Source organism: Phycodurus eques, chromosome 13, assembly GCF_024500275.1.
Source record: "Phycodurus eques isolate BA_2022a chromosome 13, UOR_Pequ_1.1, whole genome shotgun sequence".
Lineage (NCBI taxonomy): Eukaryota > Metazoa > Chordata > Actinopteri > Syngnathiformes > Syngnathidae > Phycodurus > Phycodurus eques.
In genome coordinates this window covers 8,715,337-8,737,572 of record NC_084537.1, presented here as the reverse complement: position 1 = coordinate 8,737,572, position 22,236 = coordinate 8,715,337, and the positions used below count along the sequence as shown (strand labels likewise).

General features: G+C 40.3%; 1 protein-coding gene across 2 annotated transcripts in view; it reads left to right on the top strand.

Moving 5' to 3' along the window:
- The window catches only part of kirrel1b (kirre like nephrin family adhesion molecule 1b), an 87,249-nt gene that overhangs the window by 50,536 nt on the left and 14,477 nt on the right, over nt 1-22,236 (top strand). For both annotated transcript variants that reach the window (XM_061695085.1, XM_061695084.1), the window contains exons 3-10: nt 5,809-5,958; nt 9,085-9,242; nt 15,663-15,813; nt 16,703-16,808; nt 16,893-17,041; nt 18,923-19,050; nt 19,979-20,105; nt 22,087-22,187. In XM_061695085.1, coding sequence (XP_061551069.1) covers nt 5,809-5,958; nt 9,085-9,242; nt 15,663-15,813; nt 16,703-16,808; nt 16,893-17,041; nt 18,923-19,050; nt 19,979-20,105; nt 22,087-22,187 — 1,070 coding nt within the window. The remainder of the gene's footprint in view (nt 1-5,808; nt 5,959-9,084; nt 9,243-15,662; nt 15,814-16,702; nt 16,809-16,892; nt 17,042-18,922; nt 19,051-19,978; nt 20,106-22,086; nt 22,188-22,236) is intronic.

Here is a 22,236-nt window from a genome sequence, read left to right as displayed (position 1 = left end):
TTTTCTCCGGAAACTCCGGTTCCCTCCCACATCCCAAAAACATGCATTAATTGGAGACTCTAAATTGCCCGTAGGTGTGAATGTGAGTACGGATGGTTGTTTGTTTCTATGTGCCCTGCGATTGGCTGGCCACCAGTTCAGGGTGTACCCTCGCCCGAAGATAGCTGGGATAGGCTCCAGCACGTGCGTGACCCCAGTGAGGATAAGTGGAACGGAAACTCAGTTCAGTAGAATTATGTAAAATACAAATAAATTACATTTACTAAAACAAACACAATTTGATAAAATCCTGAATATGATTGAATACATTACATTGACCCTGCACATAAATATAAATATGTATGGAGGGGGGGGGGGGGAAACATTAAATATAATTATTCTGAGGAGTATTTAATATAATAATAGTCTGATCAGATATAATGAATATAAAATGTGTGAAAAATTATTTTAAAAATCTAGAACTATTAAAAGAATATTCTTCTTCACCTAATCTACTAAAATGAATACAACTGAACACAATTAGGTTTAAGTATAATACAATTCATATATTTTTAACAAAATGATTTAGATGTTAATTGATTCATTTTCCGAACCGCTCATCCTCACTAGGGCCGCAGGCATGCTGGCACCTATCCCAGCTATCTTCGGGCGAGAGGTGGGTACACCCTGAACTGGTCGCCAGCCAATCACAGGACTTAGATGTTAATTTCATATAAAATGTATTAAATGTAACAAATTTAAAAGAAAAATACAATTTAAATATTATAAACATACAATGTATTAAATAGCAATTATTATAACGATCTGTATATATTTAGGAAAATATCATCAAGAGATTAATATGTATCAATCTAAAAAAAATTGCTAAAAAAATACTAATTTAACCTGCTGGAAATCTAAAAATATAATATTTTTAAATGTATGCACATGCGAAACATTAAGATCTCCTCCTCTGACATGTTGGCTAATGTGAATTTTGTGTTCACCTCAGAGGTTTATTAAAGGTTTATTAAAGGCCATCTCACACACACACACACACACACACACACACGCACACACACACACACACACACACCTCCATCATCACTGGCGTTATATGTCTGCCTCAACCCCCTTCCTCCTCCTCCTCTTTTCTTTTTTACGCTCTCTTTGTCCTTGCAGCTTGTCTTCTCCGCCAGGAAAGCGTCTATATTTGATCAACACGTCGTCCTCTTTTTCCCAGCCTTTTACTCCATCCGCCGTCACCCACTGACGGCAGATCTCATGTTCTTTGTCGTTTCACTGGAAAGAAACAAAAAGCACAGCCGGTACAGTTTTGATACAGGGAGTTTTTCAAGGTATGAGCCATCGTTCGGAGGATATATATTTTTTTGACTTAACTCACAATAATCACAGAAATGTCATGGATGGTGATCATATGATATTTGACTGGACCCAAAAACAGATGGAGGCAGAGGAAGTAGATGAGAATGGTTTATTTGATAGTAGCTCAGGGGACAGCGAGGCGCAGAGCACGGAAGGAGCACACGGATGAACGTTAATACTCTGGCGCCGACTTCCTGGATCTTGCAGGTTTAAATGCAGGCAGTGTAGAGTGTTGATTGGGTACAGGTGCACAGGCAGTGATGAGCGCGGATTGCAGAGGAGAGAGAGAGGAAGGGGAAGCGCCATCCAAGTTCCATAAAAGGAACTGCAGGGACAAACCATGACAATACATATTTTATTATTAATCCTCTGTGAAGAAGTACCAATATTACTGCAGCTTGCTTGAGGAGCTGAGACCGTCTCCATGTACAGTATATTCCAGGCTCTCCAACCTACAGCCTATGGGCCGTGTGAGGCCCGCCGTCCATTTTTTTTGTGGCCCGCAGTATGTACTAAAAATAACATTGAGCATGACTGGCAACCCTAATTTTTCTGGCCTTAATATAGTCCCATGTGGTTTTCCTCTTCTTTTGCCTCCAAAGAGACAGGAAGTCAAGAGAAATCACTCTGCGCATGGGTCTCAGCATGGGCGCGTTAGCTTAAAGCAGAATGACCGTGGGGTGGGGGGGGGATTTCTCTTGTCAAATATTCAGACTGTTTGTCACTGAATTAAACATTCGCTGCCTCATAAGGCGTTTTGGTCGACAAAGTAAATACAAATGAAACATTGTTGCCAATATGTTGTTCACTACGTTGCAAAAGAAATACTGCCTTTTAGTAGAGTTGAAAAGCTAGCATTTTCAGAAATGCTGCAAACTTTTGAAAAACAGTATCGCCTGTGAGAAAATACATAGCACAAATGGCAATCCCACAAGTTTAAAGCAGAGTGAAAGCTGACATTAAAAGATATCAAAGTAGGTATGTGTGTAAAATTTGAAAAACATGCACGTTAATTGAACACTCTAAATTTCCCGTAGGTGTGAATGTGAGTGCGAAAGGTTATTTGTTTGTATGTGCCCTGCGATTGGCTAGCAACCAGTTCAGGGTGTACCCCGCCTCCTGCCCGATGATATCTGGGATGGGTTTAAAACTTTCATAACTTCCTTAATATTTATCCTATCCTATTTATCCTAGGCTGAGATCAATGGAAAGCTTGCTAAACACGGGAAAGGACAACATTAATAATCCATCCATCCATTTTCTGAACCGCTTATCCTCACAAGGGTCGCGGGAGTGCTGGAGCCTATCCCAGCTATCTTCGGGCAGGAGGGGCCGTACACCCTGAACTGGTTGCCAGCCAATCGCAGGGCACATACAAACAAACAACCATTCGCACTCACTGTCACACCTACGGGCAATTGAGAGTTGTCAATTAAGCTACCATGCATGTTTTTGGGATGTGGGAGGAAACCGGAGTGCCTGGAGAAAACCCACACAGGCACGGGGAGAACATGCAAACTCCAAACAGGCGGGGCCGGGGATCGGACCCCCGTCCTCAGAACTGTGAGGCAGACACTTTAACCAGTCAACCAACATGCCTAACATTAATAATCTGATTAAGTAATTATAGAAAGCCAGGGGCCCAAGTTTACAATGTAATGGTCAAGAGTCAAACAGAGTTTGCAGATGGCGGTCAAGTGAAGTGCGATTTAATTTGACACTCTAACATGCATGAATAAAAAAAAACAAGTCGAGAACGAAGAAACGCTCCATAAGTTGTTAAAATACACAGGAAGGAATAAATATAGCACAGTTAAGAGGCATTTGTAGTTGATCAAATTCATAAAATTATTATTATCCATCCATCCATCCATTTTCATTACCGCTTACTCTCACTAGGGTCATGGGCGTGACGAAGCCTATTCCAGCTATCTAGAATTGTAGCGTGTGTAATTGCGCTATAGAGAAATTTCGAAGTCGTGATTAAAAGTATGACAACTTGTATGACATCAGTACTGTTGTATAGTGTTAAGGGGCATAATGATAATTAATAATTTTCAGCATGTTTAAAAGTTGAAGGATTTCAAAGTAGCCCGTGTATCTGTTACCATTGGTATATCTGTATGTCTATATATTGTACTGCCTCCAAGTGACCAAGACACACACATCAGAAGGAGCAGCATGTCTATATTCCTATTATAGGAACATGTTCCTATAATTCCTTAATTTCTTTATATTCTATTCAATTATGTCATAAATGTATGTATTTATCAAGTACAGTATTAAGCTATGTTCACACTGCGGGTCAATTAGATTTCTTTGCTTAATATGACATGGTTTTCTGATTGTTTCATGTCAATGTGAACAGTACAATTGCGATTTTTTTCCCCTATTTCTTTTGTTTGAGGATGTATCCGATGTGAGAGCAGTATGGAGATGTAGGTCACGCTCATCCGACCTATACGTCATCGAAAGACGACAAATGTCACGATTGTTCTACAAAACATGTGTGACAAAAGCAATGGCAGACAAAGGAGCAGAAAACAATCAGTGGCAGAAAGAAGATGTTTTAGAACGGAGAATGTTGGCTCTCGTTGCACAAAATCCTGAATCCTTTCCACAAATGCGTCACGACTCAGACCAACATGTGGGGCCATATTTACTTCCGTAAACACACCGCACCTTCTGTTTGTGCAACGTGATGTCCTGTTTTGTGCGCCTGCATGTCTCTTCAGGTATGCATTCACAGTTGAAGTCCATTTCTTTTTGTAATGTGAAAAACTACATAAAAAGATTGGGCCAGATTTTTTTTTCTAACTTTCCAGATGGTACAACTGAGTGCAAAATAGCAGCTTCAAACCAAAATAGCCTTTTTTTGTGCATCGTTATGGTGGACGTACGCCGAATTTCGGGTTGAGTGGTAAAACTGGTGTCAGGGCCTGAAGGGGGTTTTACTGGGGCCGCATTGTTTTCGGAATATTATTTTTTTTACGCTGGCTTCAGAGACAGACATAACTAAGGGTGAAACATCACACTAGTGGGCGCTCACTTTCTCGTCCTCGTGGGTATGACATGAATTCAGATGGCGGAAGCAGGTGAGAAGGTGGTTGCAGCAAGTGAGGGGGGAAAAAAGGAGGGCCGGGGTTGAGGTGTGATTCGTGGAGGGCAACGCTGGACAAAAGTATTAGTGGAGATTACATCATCCACTCTGACTCCTCGCAGCATAGCAACCAGAGAGGTGACAGCACCCTGGGGACACAGGAGAGAGCGGGAGAAGGTGGAGGATGACAAAGAGTGGGAAAAAAAGAAAAGGGATGCCCACTAGGGTGAGAACACATGACAGGAATAATGACGACATGCTAACACGTTAACACACAAAGAAGTGGGACTGAACGAAAAACTTGCAATACGATATTACGATTTTAATTTTTGCCAAAAACAACAATACAACAATTGCATGATAATGAATATATTGTGTGACAGATGATATCTACGTATGTACCTGGCAAAGGAAATACTTAATCGCCAATAAGTCGATATTTAATCGGGTTGTATTGCTAAAGTAGCATAGAAACGGATATTTCACAAAAAGCAACATATTGAAAGAAAACCATGTACGTTACATCACAAAATAGACATTATCTCTGACTCCTAATACATGCAAGTGGTGGGAAACACAGAGTAACTCGCCATTTGATGTTTTGCCAACTATATCACTATTATCATGATACAGTGAGATCATCGATATACTGTACTGGGGACAAACGTGTATCGTGTACTTCGTCGTGTACGTCACGTCATTCATCAAGATGGAGTTAATGGCGTTTGAAGCAATCATTTTGCCTTCAGTCTCAGCCCCTTGAAACTTATTTTGGCGAAATTTAACTCGGGAATTCTTCCCAAATGAGCTCCAATCAAAAGCAGGTATATTAGACAGATGGGCAATTTTAAAGAACTTTATTGCCTACGGCATCCAATGTGGGGAGCGCATGGCTTAAAGGATACATAATTTTGAGGATTTGTCGTGAAAAATTGGTGCGAGAGCCCGGTCAACATTGCTTACAGGTTTCATTTTTGACAGCTGGACAATATGTTGTTCCAAGCTTTCATTTATTTGTTTTTAATACATTCCGACAAAAGTTGGTGGCCCGTATTCGCCTGCATACACCCTAAAACAATCTGATACAATCAAAGCAATTTACAGATTCCCTCTAAATTTGTCATTATAATTCAAAAGTTTTAATCTGGTGCATTTTGGGAATCCCCATCCTAATTAAATATAAAAGGAACATATTTTTAGCGAGCATGTTGATGCATTGGAATGTATTGAAACACAACTAAAAGATTCCTCATGATCACAAGCATACAATTTTTGACAGTTTAGATAAAAGTTACCGCAGCTACTGTTTCACTGCTGTATTGTCTCCCTTTTTATTGTTGCAGCGTGGCCACGGTACAGAGTGCTGCGGGCTCTGGACACGGGCCAGTATAACCTGGAGATCTCCCGCGCCGAGCTGTCTGACGACTCGCTGTATGAGTGCCAGGCCACAGAGGCCGCCCTGCGTTCCCGAAGGGCCAAACTCAACGTCCTCAGTAAGTCACAGCCTCCTAACCATAATTTAGCAATTAAATAATAATGGATATATTGGAAATCTTCCTTCAATACATCATATTATGTAAAGCTTCAAAATTGCCATGAAATGTGAGGTTGGATGTGAAGCATTTTAACAGCTTTATTATTTTATGATGATGCTTTTCAATATCAGTATTTTTTTCCACTCCTTGACACAGTACATCCTGGTAGTGGAAATCACACAGTGTTATCACAATATTTTGATGATGGCATCAGGATACAGTGATGGTGCGAAAAGGTATATATTGGAAGCAAAGCAAAGCAAATGTATTTATAAAGCGCATTTCATACACAACGTAACTCAATGTCCTTTACATGATTAAATGCATTTAAAAACAAAGAAAAACAACTTATAAACATTTAAAATAAAGAGAAAAAATTGAAATAAAAGTACAATTAAAACAGTGTACAGTGCAAGAAATATCACTTAAAAGTTGTAATGCTCTAAAAAGCATGAGAAAAAATAAGAGTTTTTATCCTGGACTTAAAAGAATTCACACTTGCGGCGGACGTCACTTCTGTTGGGAACTTATTCTATTTGTGTGCAGCATAATAGCTAAATGCTGGTTCACCATGTTTGCTTTGGACTCTGTGCTCCACTATCTGACCTGAGTCTGTCGATCTCAGAGCCCTATTGGCTGTATATTCCATTAGCATTTTTTTTCATGTTTTCAGTGATTTATGGACCAGTAGCAGTACTTTCAAATCTATTCTAAAGCTGACTGGGAGCTAGTGTAAAGACTTTAGAATTGGAGTAATATGCTGATCTCTTTGTTCTGGTCAGAACTGGAGCTGCAGCATTCAGAATGAGCTGCAGCTGTTTAATGCGGAGTCCAGTCAGAAGACCATTACAGTAGTGAAGTCTACTTGAGATAAAAGCATGGATGAGCTTCTCCTGGGCCCTCATGTACAAAGACTTGCATGGATTTCCTACTGCAACACGCTCAAATCCAGAAACGCAAAAAAATATCCAGATGTATGAATCTGTGCGTACACATGAATCCAAGCACATTTCCTTCGTACATCCCAATCAACGTAGAATTGAGCGCACTTGTTGGAGTAGCCAACCCCTCACTGTCCATGCCCACATTTAAATATACAAACCATATTTAAATGAACCCTGCAGATCCCGCTCTCTGCATGATCAGAAAAAAAGAAAATGAGCAAAAATATTAATATTAAAAATATTTTTTCTTGAAGTTGTGAAGTTGTTCAATGAAGTGGAGTTTCACGCGAAAATCCTCTTTTGGCACGCTGTCCTCCGGTGTTAACAAGCGAAAGAGGAGTGAATGGGACAGCGTGTGTGTGGCTGTCAATGCTGTTTTGTTCATCCATCCATCCATTTTCGGAGCCGCTTCTCCTCACTAGGGTCGCGGGCGTGCTGGAGCCTATCCCAGCTATCATCGGGCAGAAGGCGGGGTACACCATGAACTGCTTGTCAGCCAATCGCAGAGCACGTACAAACAAATAACCATTCGCACTCACATTCACAACTACGGGCAATTTAGAGTCGTCAATTAACCTACCATGCATGTTTTGGGGATTTGGGAGGAAACCGGAGTGTCCGGAGAAAACCCACGCAGGCACGGGGAGAACATGGAAACTCCACACAGGCGGGGCTGGGGATTTAACCCCAGTCCTCAGAACTGTGAGGCAGACGCTCTAACCAGTCGTCCACCGTGCCGCTGCAATATAACAAAGAGTGAAAAATTTAAGGGGGTCTGAATACTTTCCGTACCTACTATATTTTAGGTACGATACATTGCACAATATTTTGGGCAGTACCACGACAACAATATCTTGGAAGAAACAATATGTATGATACATCGTGATATAAAAATTTGTTCCCACCTAATATATACAGTACTAGGAATAGTGGAAGTTACAGCACATTATTATGATATAGTGACGATAGGGGTAGTACAGCGATGCGTGACAATGACTATCTTGGAATATATGATACGTTCGATATCGACACAACATAATCAGGGAACATTATTTTTTTTAAATGCCATTATGATCAGTGTGACATCGGTCAGTCGCAATATTTTATAAAATTAGTGGTATCAATAATGTATCGTAAGAAATAACGACATAATACGATACAGTATGTCACGATAATATTCAACATACCATCTCTTATAACATGATATAAGTTGTTGCAATATTTAACCCAAAAATAACGGTAGTGTGCCGATACAGCGACTGCACCATCATCGATATATTGAACAATACGTAACAATATATACTGTATGTATTGTAAGGCCCAGTACATGCATAAGGATTTTTCAAATCCTATAACTGTTTTTGTCAAACTCATTTTGGACACGGGCCACATTGTAGTCACGGTTTCCCTCAGAGGGCTATTGACTGTGAAATCATATAAATGTTTAGTCACCTCATAATATTATTACATACACACAACAAATTGATGGATACCTAGTTTTGAAATCAGAAGTCAAGGATAATAGTCTGTTCAACTATAGTTCGGAAAATGCTTGCAATATCTGAACGATAATATTTATTACATTGTTCAGAAAATGCTTGCAATATCTCAACAATGGTGTTTATTACATATGACAATTTGAGCAAGAATCATGAAAGTTGACAGATTATTTGCTTTCGCGGGGCACATAAAATGACTTGGCGGGCCAGATTTGGCCCCCGGGCCTTGAGTGTGACACCTGTGTTTTAAAAGATTATTTATCTGTGACACAATAATGTGACACTTGATGATGTTGATGATGATGATGATTATTATTATGCAATAATAAAACTGAACACGTTAACCACATTGCATCCAAGAAATAAGATAATGTCATACAAAAATTGGGGAAAGAAATATTATATAATTAATATATCTCTATGTGTCAATGTCTGTTGATGAAGTAATAATTGGTAACGTTATTGCACACGATGGAGAGTCAATACACAGTCAGATATTTGTACCGTCACTCGTTCAAATCCATTTTAAACGCAAGCTATGGATATTTACAAAAAATGGGGCATCCACCACATCCATGTTTGCGCACACATGCATGAATAAAAATGATGAGTAACCCTCTGTATGTGTCTCCATCCTCTAGTCCCGCCTGAGGACCCGGTGGTGGAGGGCACCCCAGAGCTGCTGCTCATGGCCGGCACGCCGCACAACCTCACCTGCGTCACCCGAGGTGCCAAGCCGGCCGCACACATCCAGTGGATCAAGAACGGGATGCTCGCCGAAGGCGCCCACCAGTCCACGGTGACTCAAACACATCATCTACACCAAGACTAATTTAGGCAAAGGACTAAATGGAAGTAAAGCAGAGGTACAGTGTTGTTGGACGCGCAGATCAGCTTCTGATCACTGAATGTCAGAGCTTGTCCGATTCACAAGCATCACCCCTTATTGGCTGAAAGAGTTGTCAATGAAACTGTCAGAATGAGAGTCTTGATAGGTCCCCGCGTATATAGGAGATGACTTTCGAAGACTCCATTTTGTGTACATCATGTTGCACAGCTAAGCGGAGCAACAGTGTTGTTAGATGCACAAATCAGTTTCTGCTGTGGATTTCGCACCTTGTCCCATTAATGTGGCATAGTCTCCAGTGTTGTACCTGAACAACTTCAATGAATGAAAGTTCATGAGCTGGTTCATATTCCGGCCGAACGTCAACCGAACCTAGTTCATTTGTGCCTGATTAATGTTTTTGAGAACCGGCTCATTCTACCGTCTCAGAACGGTTTTTGAACAAAAGTTCAGTTTCATTTTCATTCAAGAATGCCAGGATTTGTGAGGGACTTCCAGGAAAAAACTCATCTGAACACACTATATCTATCCATCCATTTGCTGAGCCGCTTCTCCTCACTAGGGTCGCGGGCGTGCTGGAGCCTATCCCAGCTATCATCGGGCAGGAGGCGGGGTACACCCTGAACTGGTTGCCAGCCAATCGCAGGGCATATACAAACAAACAACCATTCGCACTCACATTCAGACCTACGGGCAATTTAGAGTTGTCAAATAACCCTACCATGCATGTTTTTGGGATGTGGGCGGAAAACGGAGTGCCCGGAGAAACCCGCGCAGGCACGGGGAGAACATGCCGGGGATTGAACCCCGGTCCTCAGAAATGTGAGGCAGACGCTCTAACCAGTCCTCCACAAAAGTCATGTTTTTGTTTTAATTCCTCATTTAAAAAAAAAAACACTATTCAAGCAACACGTTTTCACTTTTCTTCACGTTTAACTTGCTGTCTTCTTGCCCATGTCACCATTGCAAAAGAGATATTCTATTTTAACTAGTCTTTTACCTGGTTAAATAAAGTTTAAATAAAATAAAAATAAATCTGGTTGCAGACAGTCTTATGACTGGTATGTGGCTGTGTTCAGAAGTAACAGAAGACATTCAAACTCATGTTCAATGGGAGTCCACACACACCTGCCACGATTTAAGTTTTTCAGTGGAAAAAAACAACAGCACATGCATAAGGTCTTACAGAAACATTATTTATTTATAGGGAGAGAGAACAGAACAGAATGTAACCCAGTCGATGCATGTTTAACAGTTACTTGTGACCATTAAATAGGGCTAATGTCGCCATATGAACTGCTAAAACAACAGCGAAAACTTACCGCAAGGTGTTTTCTAAAGTTAGAAGGTGGCTGAAATGTCCAAGTTTGGGCATTGACAAAATTACGCTGCATGTTAAAGCTGTTGATTTTCGTAGTCTGTAATGTAAACACGAGTCCCGCGCGAATGTCACGACTCACTTTGATTGGCCCGTGAAGATGTTACTTGAGTAAATATAGCGCGTTACTACACACCCCTGCTTAAGACCCCGCATACAAATAAAACGTTTTGTTAAAAGTGAATGAAATATGACAAAGACCGAAAACCTCAGCCATTCCACGGCAAGTATCATAAAAACAGACGAACAAACAGACGATTCCGCCAGATCCGCGCTTAATCTTACAAGCAGAGTGCTGGATTAAAGAAGGGTTATGGCTCAAATTCCGCTACAAGAGCAGAACAAGTTCACTTTAAACTCTAAGCAAAGCTTGTTTGTTGGCTCATTCTTATGCTCTTTGCCTCTGGCACAAAAAAAAGGAGGAATTAGAGAGTATCTACCCCAAAGCAGACAGCAGCTCAGGAGTCCTGCGCAAAAACACAGTAGAAAAAACACCTAGAGTAGAGCAGCAGCAACGCTAAGATAATCAATTGTACTGTCGTGATGCAAGAAAACAACGAGGGCGTTCTGTTTACACACGGGAGTTATGAGGTAACTTTCATACATGGAAAAATAATTAAACTTTTAATGTGCATTTTTTACAGGATGTCTTTGAAACATACAGTACATCTTACACATACATCCTTTTTTGTAATTATTGAAGATGGTTTAGTGTTCAGTCAACGTAAAAGAACGTGTTTTCATACTCACTGAAAACAATTTCAATCAACTGAACATATGTGGATTGCAATGTTTTTGTAGCGTATGTGTTTTTGTAATCATTGAAGGCAGTATATTCTTCAGTCAGTGTTGTATACGTGTTTTTGAAAAATACTATACTATGTGTGTTTGTAAGGTACGTTTTTAATATTCATTGAAGACAATTTAGAGTCCTCAGTCAAGTTTGTTTTCATAACATACGTGGTTTCTTAAGCACTCAGTTGGTTCTTGGAAGTTTTCATAATGACATGAAAACAATTTATAGGTCCACTCACTCCTCCCTGGGAACTCCCCTGAGAATGTCTGAACTTGTCTGCTCTCAGAAGCTAAGCAGTGTCTGTCCTGGCTAGTACTTGGATGGGTGACCACTGAGAAATACCAAGTGCTGGGGTTGGACACTAGGCTGATCACCTGCTCCTGTAAAAACTACAGATTACAGAAACTGCAATTGTGGCCTAATATGGAAGAAATTTTAAAAAATACATACGATTACTAAAGAGTACTTTTTTTATGACGTGTTTTGCAAGGGTAAAAAAAACAAAAAAAACATTACCTTTCTTCTTCGCAATCCTAAAAGACGCTCGACTTGCGGGTGTTGAATTCCTGCAAGATGGACGAAATGGAAAATTCAAATCAGTACTGGGAACACGTTACATTGTAATGTGAACTGGTGGGACGAAATTATGTTTTTATGTAACAATGATTGAAGGAGCTAAATGTAGCTAGCGCGAGCTGCAAACGAGTTACCTTCCCGGATCCCATTTATTCAAATCCTGGTCGGCAGACAATCAGTCAGCAAGCGGCCGAGAGCATCTCGCCAATGTATGGGCCGCCATTTTGCGCGATAGCTTTGGAACAAAGCGATCAGCTCGGTGCGTCATCCTTTATTCCCTGCATGATATAAGGCGTCATTCCTGTCGGTCGCAGGAATATTTTTCTTGCCTTGGCGCAATAAATTTCTAGTACCGAAAGCTTTTTTACATTAAAAAAAAAAAAAAAATCATTTCGTCTTCTCTCTTTTCCGCCATTATGTTTGTCTCTTCTCGTTGTCTCTTGTACCCCACCGCCCCCCCCCCCTCCTTCCTCTTCCTCTTCTTCCTCTTCTTCCTCTGAGGGAGGGACATTCACCTCAAGCCATCGTTGCCCTCTACAGGGTGTCAATCCTCATTGCCGTTATCCAGAGGCTTGACAATCACACATAAACTGCACAAGACCCTCCCCCACCCATGCCTGTTAAAAAATGCCATTGACGTCTTTAGACGGCATTGGCAGGGAATAGAGGGATTCTTAATGACGTCTTTGGACGGCATTGGCAGAGAATGACTTAAGAAGTAATGGTACTTTTACTCCATTACAATGATCTAAATGTCGCTCGCTACTATTATTTATCAATTATTGCTTATGTATCAACTATTTCGTGCACGAGACTATGACTTCGACTTTTGCATTGGGCACTGTTTCATATTTCAGATTTCAGATATTTCAGCTCACTTATAACTTGACAAAACACAGTGCAGTCAATTGCAGATGTCTTTGTTGTTTATTTTATTTTTGTTTTTTTATTGTTTGTGCTATTTACTCAGTACTTGAGTAATTATGACACTGTGTACTTTTTACTCTGAAGTAATTTTTTGGAGGACTACTTTTTACTTTTATTTGAGTCACATTATTGTCAAGTAACAGTACTCTTACTTGAGTACAATATTTGCCTACTCTACCCAGCTCTGGAGCAGACATCCTCTATTGCTACTCTTACATTTAAGCAACATTTATGCTCATCAGATCAGCTGGTGTCGTATTTGTTGCACTGGTCTTTTGTATTTTCGTGTTGAGGTGCTGCGGGTCGTGGCCCTGGTTGTGGTCCCAGCGGAACTGCAAAGAACACGTAACATCGACGACAAGAGTTGAGCCACTAGTACATCTTGTATTAATTCGGAAACGCACCTACAATTATCTAATTAGTTTACGGATGTTAATGTTAAATGTGGCGGCACGTTGGCCGACTGGTTAGGAAATCGAGCACGCCCTCTTTCGAAGTTGAAAATCGAGGCAGAGTTGCAGTTCCGACAAACACACAAAGAGTATTAGCAAAGTAGCAAACATAGACCCAATCAAATAACTGCCTAAATCTAGAATAATAAGATATTGACTAGAACATGATAAGAAAAGAAACTTACCCTGAAGCCATCACATGTGTCATGCAGTTTTGGCTGCGTCGTTCGCGCGCACGAACAATTACTTCGTGCACACACTGTAACTATTTCGTGCGCACAAAGAAGTAGTTTGTGCGCACGAAGTAGTAGTTTGTGCACACAAATTAGTAGTTTGTGTGCACAAATTAGTAGCTCATGCACGAACTAGTATTTATTTATTTTTTTTACATGTCATGTCTGGGGCTCCGTAGAACACTGTATACGTTTTCATCATCTTAAAGACAATTTAGTCTTTCGTCGATTTAACATGTACAGTATATTTTCATAACATTTTCATTGAAGAAAGTTTAATCTTCAGTCAACCAACATACTGTACATATATTTGAAATACATGTATTTTATGTATGTATATATATATATATATATATATATATATATATATATATATATATAATTTATTTTATTATTTTATTTTTATTTTTATTTTTTTCAAACTAATTGAAGACATTTTATTTCTTCAGTCAAGGTAACAGGTGTTTTTGTAACGTGTGTTTTTATCATCAATGAAGAGAATTAGTCTTCAGTCAACCTAAAGTACATATTTTGTAGCGGACGGGCTTTTGTAACAGACTTTTATAACGTGCTTTTGTAGCATGTATGTTTTTGTAACATACCTGTTTTCATAATCATCATTAAAGACAATTTCAATGAAACGGACATATGTGTTTTGAAATATTTTAATGCGTTTTTGAAACATACAGTTTTTTTTTTACATACATAACATGATTTTGTTCCATGTTTTTGTAACCGTTTTTTGTGACAGGCGTTTTCATAGTTAGGACAATTTCGTCGACAATGAACATACGTGCTTTCATAATCACTAAAGACAATTTAGGGTCTTCAGTCAACCTGAAATAATGTATGTGTTTCTGTAACAAACATGTTTTCGTAATCTGGTTAACAAGTGGGATGTCCTAACCTTTAAAATGTCATCATTTGCATTATGTGAACACTTTGCCCTCTTTCTCCCACCTCCGCACTCACACACACACACACACACACACTCTTCCTCTCCCTCTCCCTCTCCCTCTCCCTCTACCTCTCCCTCTCCCTCTCCCTCTCCCTCTCCCACTCGCTCTCCCTCCACTCTCCCTATAGTACAGTCAACTTCACATGTGAAATCATGCCTGGGAGCTTCGCCGCAAACACACCGGCTCACATATGCACACGCAGTAGCAAACACTGACTCACATACTCCAACACACGTTTTGACATCTCACACCCATCCGTGCATTTCACATTGTTGTTCTTTTTAAACACACGCACGCACGCACACACACACACATATATATATATAGATATATATATATACACACACACACACACACAGCAGCTGAAATAACTATTTAACATGTCACCATTTTTCTCACTATCACTATCACACATAACTTAATTTCTGATCTTATTTGTTCTACTTTCTTTTGTGTATGCATTACTTGGGTTGTTCCCAACATCTGGTGAAATGTTCATGTCAATAGCACCTTTGGAAATATATTTAGTGAGAAAAATGGTGACGTGTTAAATACGTATTTCAGCCACTGTAATTTGAATATCATGGAAAAGTTTATTTATTTCCATAATTCCATTCAATAAATTTAACTTTCATAGATTATAGATTCAGGGCCCACAATTCAAACAATTTCAACTATTTATTTGTTTATTTTTACATAATTTGGGCTTCCAGCTCATAAAACCCACAAAATCAGGAATTTAAAAACATTACCTAATACCGATAGAATACCTTTGGGTTGATTCAGGTGGACAGTGAGCCAGGCCTTCTCCTCCGACATCAGTGTGTGACCTCACAAACATGCTCCTGGAAGAATGGAGCATGTAAAATCCCATAAACTCATTCCTAAACCTTGTTGAAAGTCTTCCCACAAGAGTTGAAGATGTTATAGCTGCAAAGGGTAGACCAGCATCATATTAAACCATATGGATGGAGCTTTTGGCAATATAGTGTATATATGTGTGTGCGTATTATATATATAAATATATATAAAATTGTTCCTGTCGTGACAGGAGGTGCTGCCTGACCGGAAGAGGGTGACCACCAGAAGCTACCTGCCCATCGTGCCGTTGGACATCGACAGCCACAGCAATTTCACCTGTGTGGCCAGCAACCCGGCTGTCCCCATTGGCAAAAGGGCCAATGTCATGCTCAACGTGCACCGTAGGTTCTGATAAAACTGCCACAAACATCCTTGATAATACAGTGGTACCTTGAGATACGAGTGACGAAACAGTTTTCTACAGATATAAGCTATTCGGCTAAATTCTTTCTTAGACGTGAGTTGTGAGCAAAAAATATGAGCACTGTCTGGTGCCAGTCAACTTAAATCACTTCACAACAAGCAGCAGTTTGGCAGATACTGAACAATTAATCAAATAAGAGGCATCAAGCTGTTTATTGCTACTAAAAGTTGAGATTTTCTTTCAAACTAAACATAATAAAAAATAATTACACTTTGTTTATTTCACCAAACCACATAACTTTGCCTTACTAAAGTCTTCTAGCTTAGTGCTAACACACGATGCAAAATGCCAAAGGAGGGCCAACTAATAGCGCAATTTCTTATAAAACCGCTGCTAACATCAATTCTAATATTGCTCATGAAGGCCCAGCTTTGATCAAACTGCTGCTAACATACATGCTTATGCCTTTTATCAAGACATGTGGCTCAGTTCTGATAAAACAGCTGCCTTAGCAACATCCATGCGAGTTATTTTAATGCAGATATGTCGTACAGTTCTGATAAAATTGCCAGTTTAACATCTTAGCTAAACTTTACTGTAGACATACTGTATTGGTCAGCTCTGATAAAACTTCCTTAATTGCCAAGACTTTTATTGAATACGTTCCCCATTTCTGTTAAAACTGCTAATAACATCCATTCTTATAATCAAGGCCAAGGTCTGATAGAACTGCCACTTTAGCGACATCCATGCTCATATTTTTAATGAAGATCAGTTGTTTAGTTCTGATAAAACGGATGCGTTAGCAACACCCATGCTAATACTACTTACTACTAATTATCCTCAATATTTGGTGCTGTCTACAGATCCACCGACAGTGACGTTGTCTATTGAGCCTCGCTCGGTTCTGGAGGGCGAGAGGGTAACCTTCACCTGCCAGGCCACCGCCAACCCGCCCATCATGGGCTACAGGTCCGCAGTACTGGAATATAGAGCCCCTGCCATACTTTGTCGAGTAGATTGACTAAACATTACCATCTACCGCATCTCCGCCAGGTGGGCGAAGGGTGGCGTGCTGCTAGAGGGCGCCAGAGAGAGCGTATTTGCCACCACGGCCGACCACTCCTTCTTCACCGAACCTGTGTCCTGTCAGGTCTTCAACGCGGTTGGCAGCACCAATGTCAGCATCCTGGTGGATGTACACTGTAAGTACCAAAGACGTGGTCTTTGGATCCTGTGAATCTGTGTTCCAGAGGGCAGGGATTCCTATAGTGGCTCATTGGGGACAGTGTGAGAGGTTAAAGAGTCAGTAAAATAGCTGCATTTCCACCTTAGACTCTGCCCAGCAGGGTATTTTTTCCCCACAATAAATTGTCTGACTTCCTATCCGTCTCAATCAGAATCAGCGTTATTTGCCAAGTATGTCCAAAAAACACACAAGGAATTTGTCTCTGGTAGTTGGAGCCGCTCTAGGACAACAACAGACAGTCAATTGACAGAGAACACTTTTGAGACATAAAGACATTGACAAAAAACAGTCACTGAGGAATAAAGGGTTGCTAGTTATCTGGTAATGCCGGTATAATTTTATTTGTATTTATTTTTGACAATTGTGCAAAAAGATGCAGAGTCCTCTAGCACTTCGAGCAGTTCGAAAGACTGATATTGCAATAGTCTGGTGCAATGACCATTGTGCAAAGGATGCCGAGACTTCAAGCGAGTCGTGCGATAATCTGGGACAATGTTGATTGTGCAAATGTTGCAGATACTCCTCAATCAGTGTGCCAATGGAGCAGATGACACTCTGGCATGAGTGGCCAGTATTGGTCAACAACAGATATGCAAATAGTGCAGCGTGGTGAGACTGCTACAGTGAGTGCACGAGTAATGTATAGTTGGCTCCACAGAAATGTGACAATAAACGCAAGTCAAAAAATTGCCAGCATGTTGGAATGGAATTGCCTACCTACCTATTTAAGGAAATGCCAGTTTCATTGTTTTCCTACCTATTGAAATATCTCCAAATTACCAACCATCCTGTATATTGACCTACTGTACATACAGTACTGTACATTTCACCAACCGGTCTTACCAATCCCGTATATGCGAACTTATTTCTGCATTTGGTAAAACGGGTCAAAGCACTTCCTCCCGGTGAATGGCAAAGGCGGCTGTGACAAAGCAACCGTAGGGACTTTAAATGTCTTTTTTTAAACACAAGATGTCACCACAAAGCCACCAAAGATGACAATATTTGATGTTTAGGCTTCGTTCATGTGATATACATATGGTATATCATATATGTATAAATAAAGATATAGTATACATGTATTTAACTTCTGTCAAAAGACACCAGCCATCAAGAAAATCTAATTTTAGCAAGTTCTCCTTTAAAAAAAATAAAATAAAAAAAAATCATATACTCAAATTGTAGTCACGCTCGTTAGGATAGCATACACAAGAAGTAAGCTATCCCGTGTTCAGGTTTTGGTCATGTGACATTCGGCATGTCGCGGCTTCGTCAGATTCATTACCTACCTACCTGCCTATGTAGCTGCTACATATTTAAAAAAAAAAATCAAATTACTCCATCCCAAACACCCAAGAATATTAACAAAAAAAAACAACATTTTATTGAGAATAACTATCGTTTACAAACTGAAAACAATGTGAAACGTCAATCCATTCTCAACAACGCTTATCCTGTTCAGGGATGCGGGCCGCTGGAGCCTATCCCAGCTGACTTCAGGCGAAAGGCAGACTACACCCTGAACTGGTCGCCAGTCAGTCACAGGGCACATATAGACACAGACAACCATTCGCACTCACATTCACACAGTCAGTGTGTGAGAACTGAACCCATGCTGCCTGCACCAAAGTCAGGCGAGTGTACCACTACACCATCAGTGACTACAATGTGAAACAAATACAGTATAAATGAATAATGGATTGGATAAATGAACATTTAACATCACTTGTACCTTTACTGAAGACTTGATGGCATATGGAAGAAAGGAGGAGGGGAGACAGGTAACCATCTTCGTACTTTGAGTTTAAGTTATTTCTTGAATTCTATCATGTTTCAGTTGGACCCATCCTGGTGGTAGAACCCCGGCCCATCGCGGTGGATGTGAACTCGGACGTCACCCTGAACTGCAAGTGGTCTGGAAACCCCCCGCTTACCCTGACCTGGACCAAGAAGGGCTCCAACATGGTGAGAATTTGACCTACTCTTCTACCAAACTACCTCTTGAAATACCACCCAGTTACTGACTATCCTGTCTCCCGACCTAAATACTTTACCAGTTAATTTGTCAGCTTGACTTCTTACTACTTACAAATGCATGGTTAACTACTAACCTAACACACCACCCTTCCGATCTACCTACCTACATACATAATGTACATTCTTACTTACTTGCCTGTTTACTTACCATCTGGCCTTACTTCCTACCTCCTGACTAACGTATCTTCCTACTTATTCGCAAATATCAGGTTTAAGCTACCTAAATATCTGCTTAGTACTTAAATTCTGACTATGTACCTTTCTATTTACCTACCACCCAGCCTGTCTACAAAAGCTACCTACAGTATTTACAATGTTATTGGAGTTTAGTTAGGGACTTTCTCTGCCTCTTCTTCTTTCTTTTTATTACGCTACATCATTCCCAGTAGAACTCAGTGCTGTCCGACATGTTGTGGCACAATATGGTACCACACTGAAGGTCCGCAATTGTCAATTCTGACTCTCCTGTATACTGTAAAAAGGCGACATGTTATACAGTTGGACAGCAACACAAAGGGGATACCCATATCACAGGGTAATTCTCCAGAAACTCTTCCATCAGTGTTTAAAAAAAAGCCTGACTTCATAAATGTTTGCTTAGTTGTAAAGTAGACACTTTGTAGAAAGACTCTCCGTGTCCTAAATCTTTAATTCATGCCCAACAGTTTAAGAGAAAGCTCCAGGAGAAAAAAGCTAATGGAGCCTGCTGAGTAAATCAACATGTTTTATGAATTAAATATGCTGCTCTCGCTCGCCCTGTCTGGCTCAACTACGCCTCCCAAGCAGACTCTGCTGTTTACTCTAGTCTATGCTTGTCTATGTCTCTGCTTATGTGTCCATGTCAATGTGTGTGCAGGTGCTTAGTAACAACAACCAGCTGTACTTGAAGTCAGTGAGCCAAGCGGATGCCGGCCAGTATGTGTGCAAGGCCATCGTGCCGCGCATCGGCGTGGGTGAGACCGAAGTGACGCTCACGGTCAATGGTGAGTTCCCATCTACCCGGCCATGTACCACTACCTACTCACTTTCCTTTTTACTTACTTACCGTTTGACTTACCAGCCTCTTTGACTTCCAACCTGCCTTCCTACTCACCTTTTTGTTTACTGTGATCCTAATTTTTCACCTACCTGTCTCCTATCAACATACCTATTTACCCACCAGTCAGTGTGACTTATGATCCACCTCACTGCCGATCTACCTACCTTCCTACATACAACCAGTGGTTCCTCGACTGATGAATTTAATTTATTCTGTGACCATGCTCTAAGTACTCGTCTAGAAAGTCATCTTTCCCTATTGAAATGAATGGAAATTCCATTAATCCATTCCACCCACCCAATAAAAATCAACAAAAAACAGTTTTTTAATCAACAAAAATAGCACTGTAAATATTGTACTTTATAAAAATGTACGGTAATAGCATAATTTCATAGAATGTAAAGATTTAACCAATTTGTGCATCATCATTAATTCAGTGAGTGACTCCTTCTCTCACTAGGAGGCAGTTTAACATACGTATAAACAACAAAAGACAGTCACAACTGCTGAGTAAGCTGCAGTAATATATGTTTTTCAGAGAGGATAAATAATATATGCCTGTGAGTGTTGTTATGTGGTCTGTCTATATATGTTGCTACATTGTTTGTGTTCAAATATCCATTACTTAAAGGCTTATAACACAGCAACATTGAATGCTAGTTTCTTTACCCCTTATATGGCATTTTGCATTGCGTGTTAGCATTAAGCTAATGGACTTCATATAAGGCAAAGTTACGTATGTATGTATGGTTTTAAATAAACAATGTGTAATTCTCCTTTTTTATTTTTAGTTGACAGTAAATTTCAACAGAGCGTGGCAATAAACATGGAATCAAACAGATGAATCTCTTTTTTTGAAGAATTGTTCACAATGTAAAACTGCTGCTTGTTGTAAAGTGAGTTGAGTTCACTATCACCGTCTAGTGCTTGTATCTCAAAATTTTGCTTTTAAGTCAAAGCAAGTAATTTGACGAGTCATATCTTGAAAAACACAAATGTCAGCACACTTGTAAGTGGCGGTACCACTGTGGACTTACCTACATAATTATCTTGACCACCCATTGGACTACTTAGTTAACAATTAGGGCTGTTCAGGAATCAGTGGTGACTCGAATTGGGATTTGATTCCGCCTAAAATAAACAAACACTGAATCAGAATTTTTGGATTTAAATCACAACATATCAAAGAATAACATACTACTTATTTTATTCTGACAAAGAGCTGCAACTGCTGCCACGCTACATTTGGCCTTTGTTTATGGCTGACAGCATTTGGATTTACTGCGCATATTTTCTGCGTATGTGAGCACCAAGATCTCTGGAGAAGGAGGTGTCTGATAGCCTAGCTTGAGCAGCTGCACTAATATGTGTAGCCAAAAAGCAGCCATCGCCAAGGTAGCCAGCGACTGCGGCAGAATGAATGGGGGAAAGTTGCTTCAATACAGCATGGCAGATTGCGAGGGCTCGCCAGCTTGATAGCCGGCTAGCAAGGAGACAGCTGGACCCAGCCACTGAGCATTTATGGCACTGACAGGGGAAAACCAACTCTACTTTTGTCTACGGTATGTTGAAGGATCCTAGTTAAAGTTTTTTTTTTTTCATTTTAAAAGAAAAAGAAAAACCTTTCTAGAGGGAGGAGCAGCAGGCAAAATGTGCTGCCATACTCCCTTTCCGGTTCAGTCGACAGTTTTTTAATATTTGTATTTTTCATTTGTTGGACTATGTCATGTCTTTATTTCGGAAAAGTACAAGGAGTAACGATTCGATTCTGATTCGGAAGTCATTCATTACTGTCAATATGAATAACAAATCGGGATTCAGAGGGCGAGTCCTAGCCTTACTAACTATAAAGTTTCCTTCCTACCAATCTTAGCTATCTTCCTACCTTTTGGCAGTTCATTTATATTTTGCTTTGCCCTGTCCAGGCCCACCCATAATCTCCAGCGATCCAGTCCAGTATGCTGTCCGGGGCGAACGAGGCGAGATCAAGTGCTACATTGCCAGCACACCCCCACCGGACAAGATCGTAAGATCATTCACGCTGAATCAATCCCTCTTTAACGTCTTTTTGACCA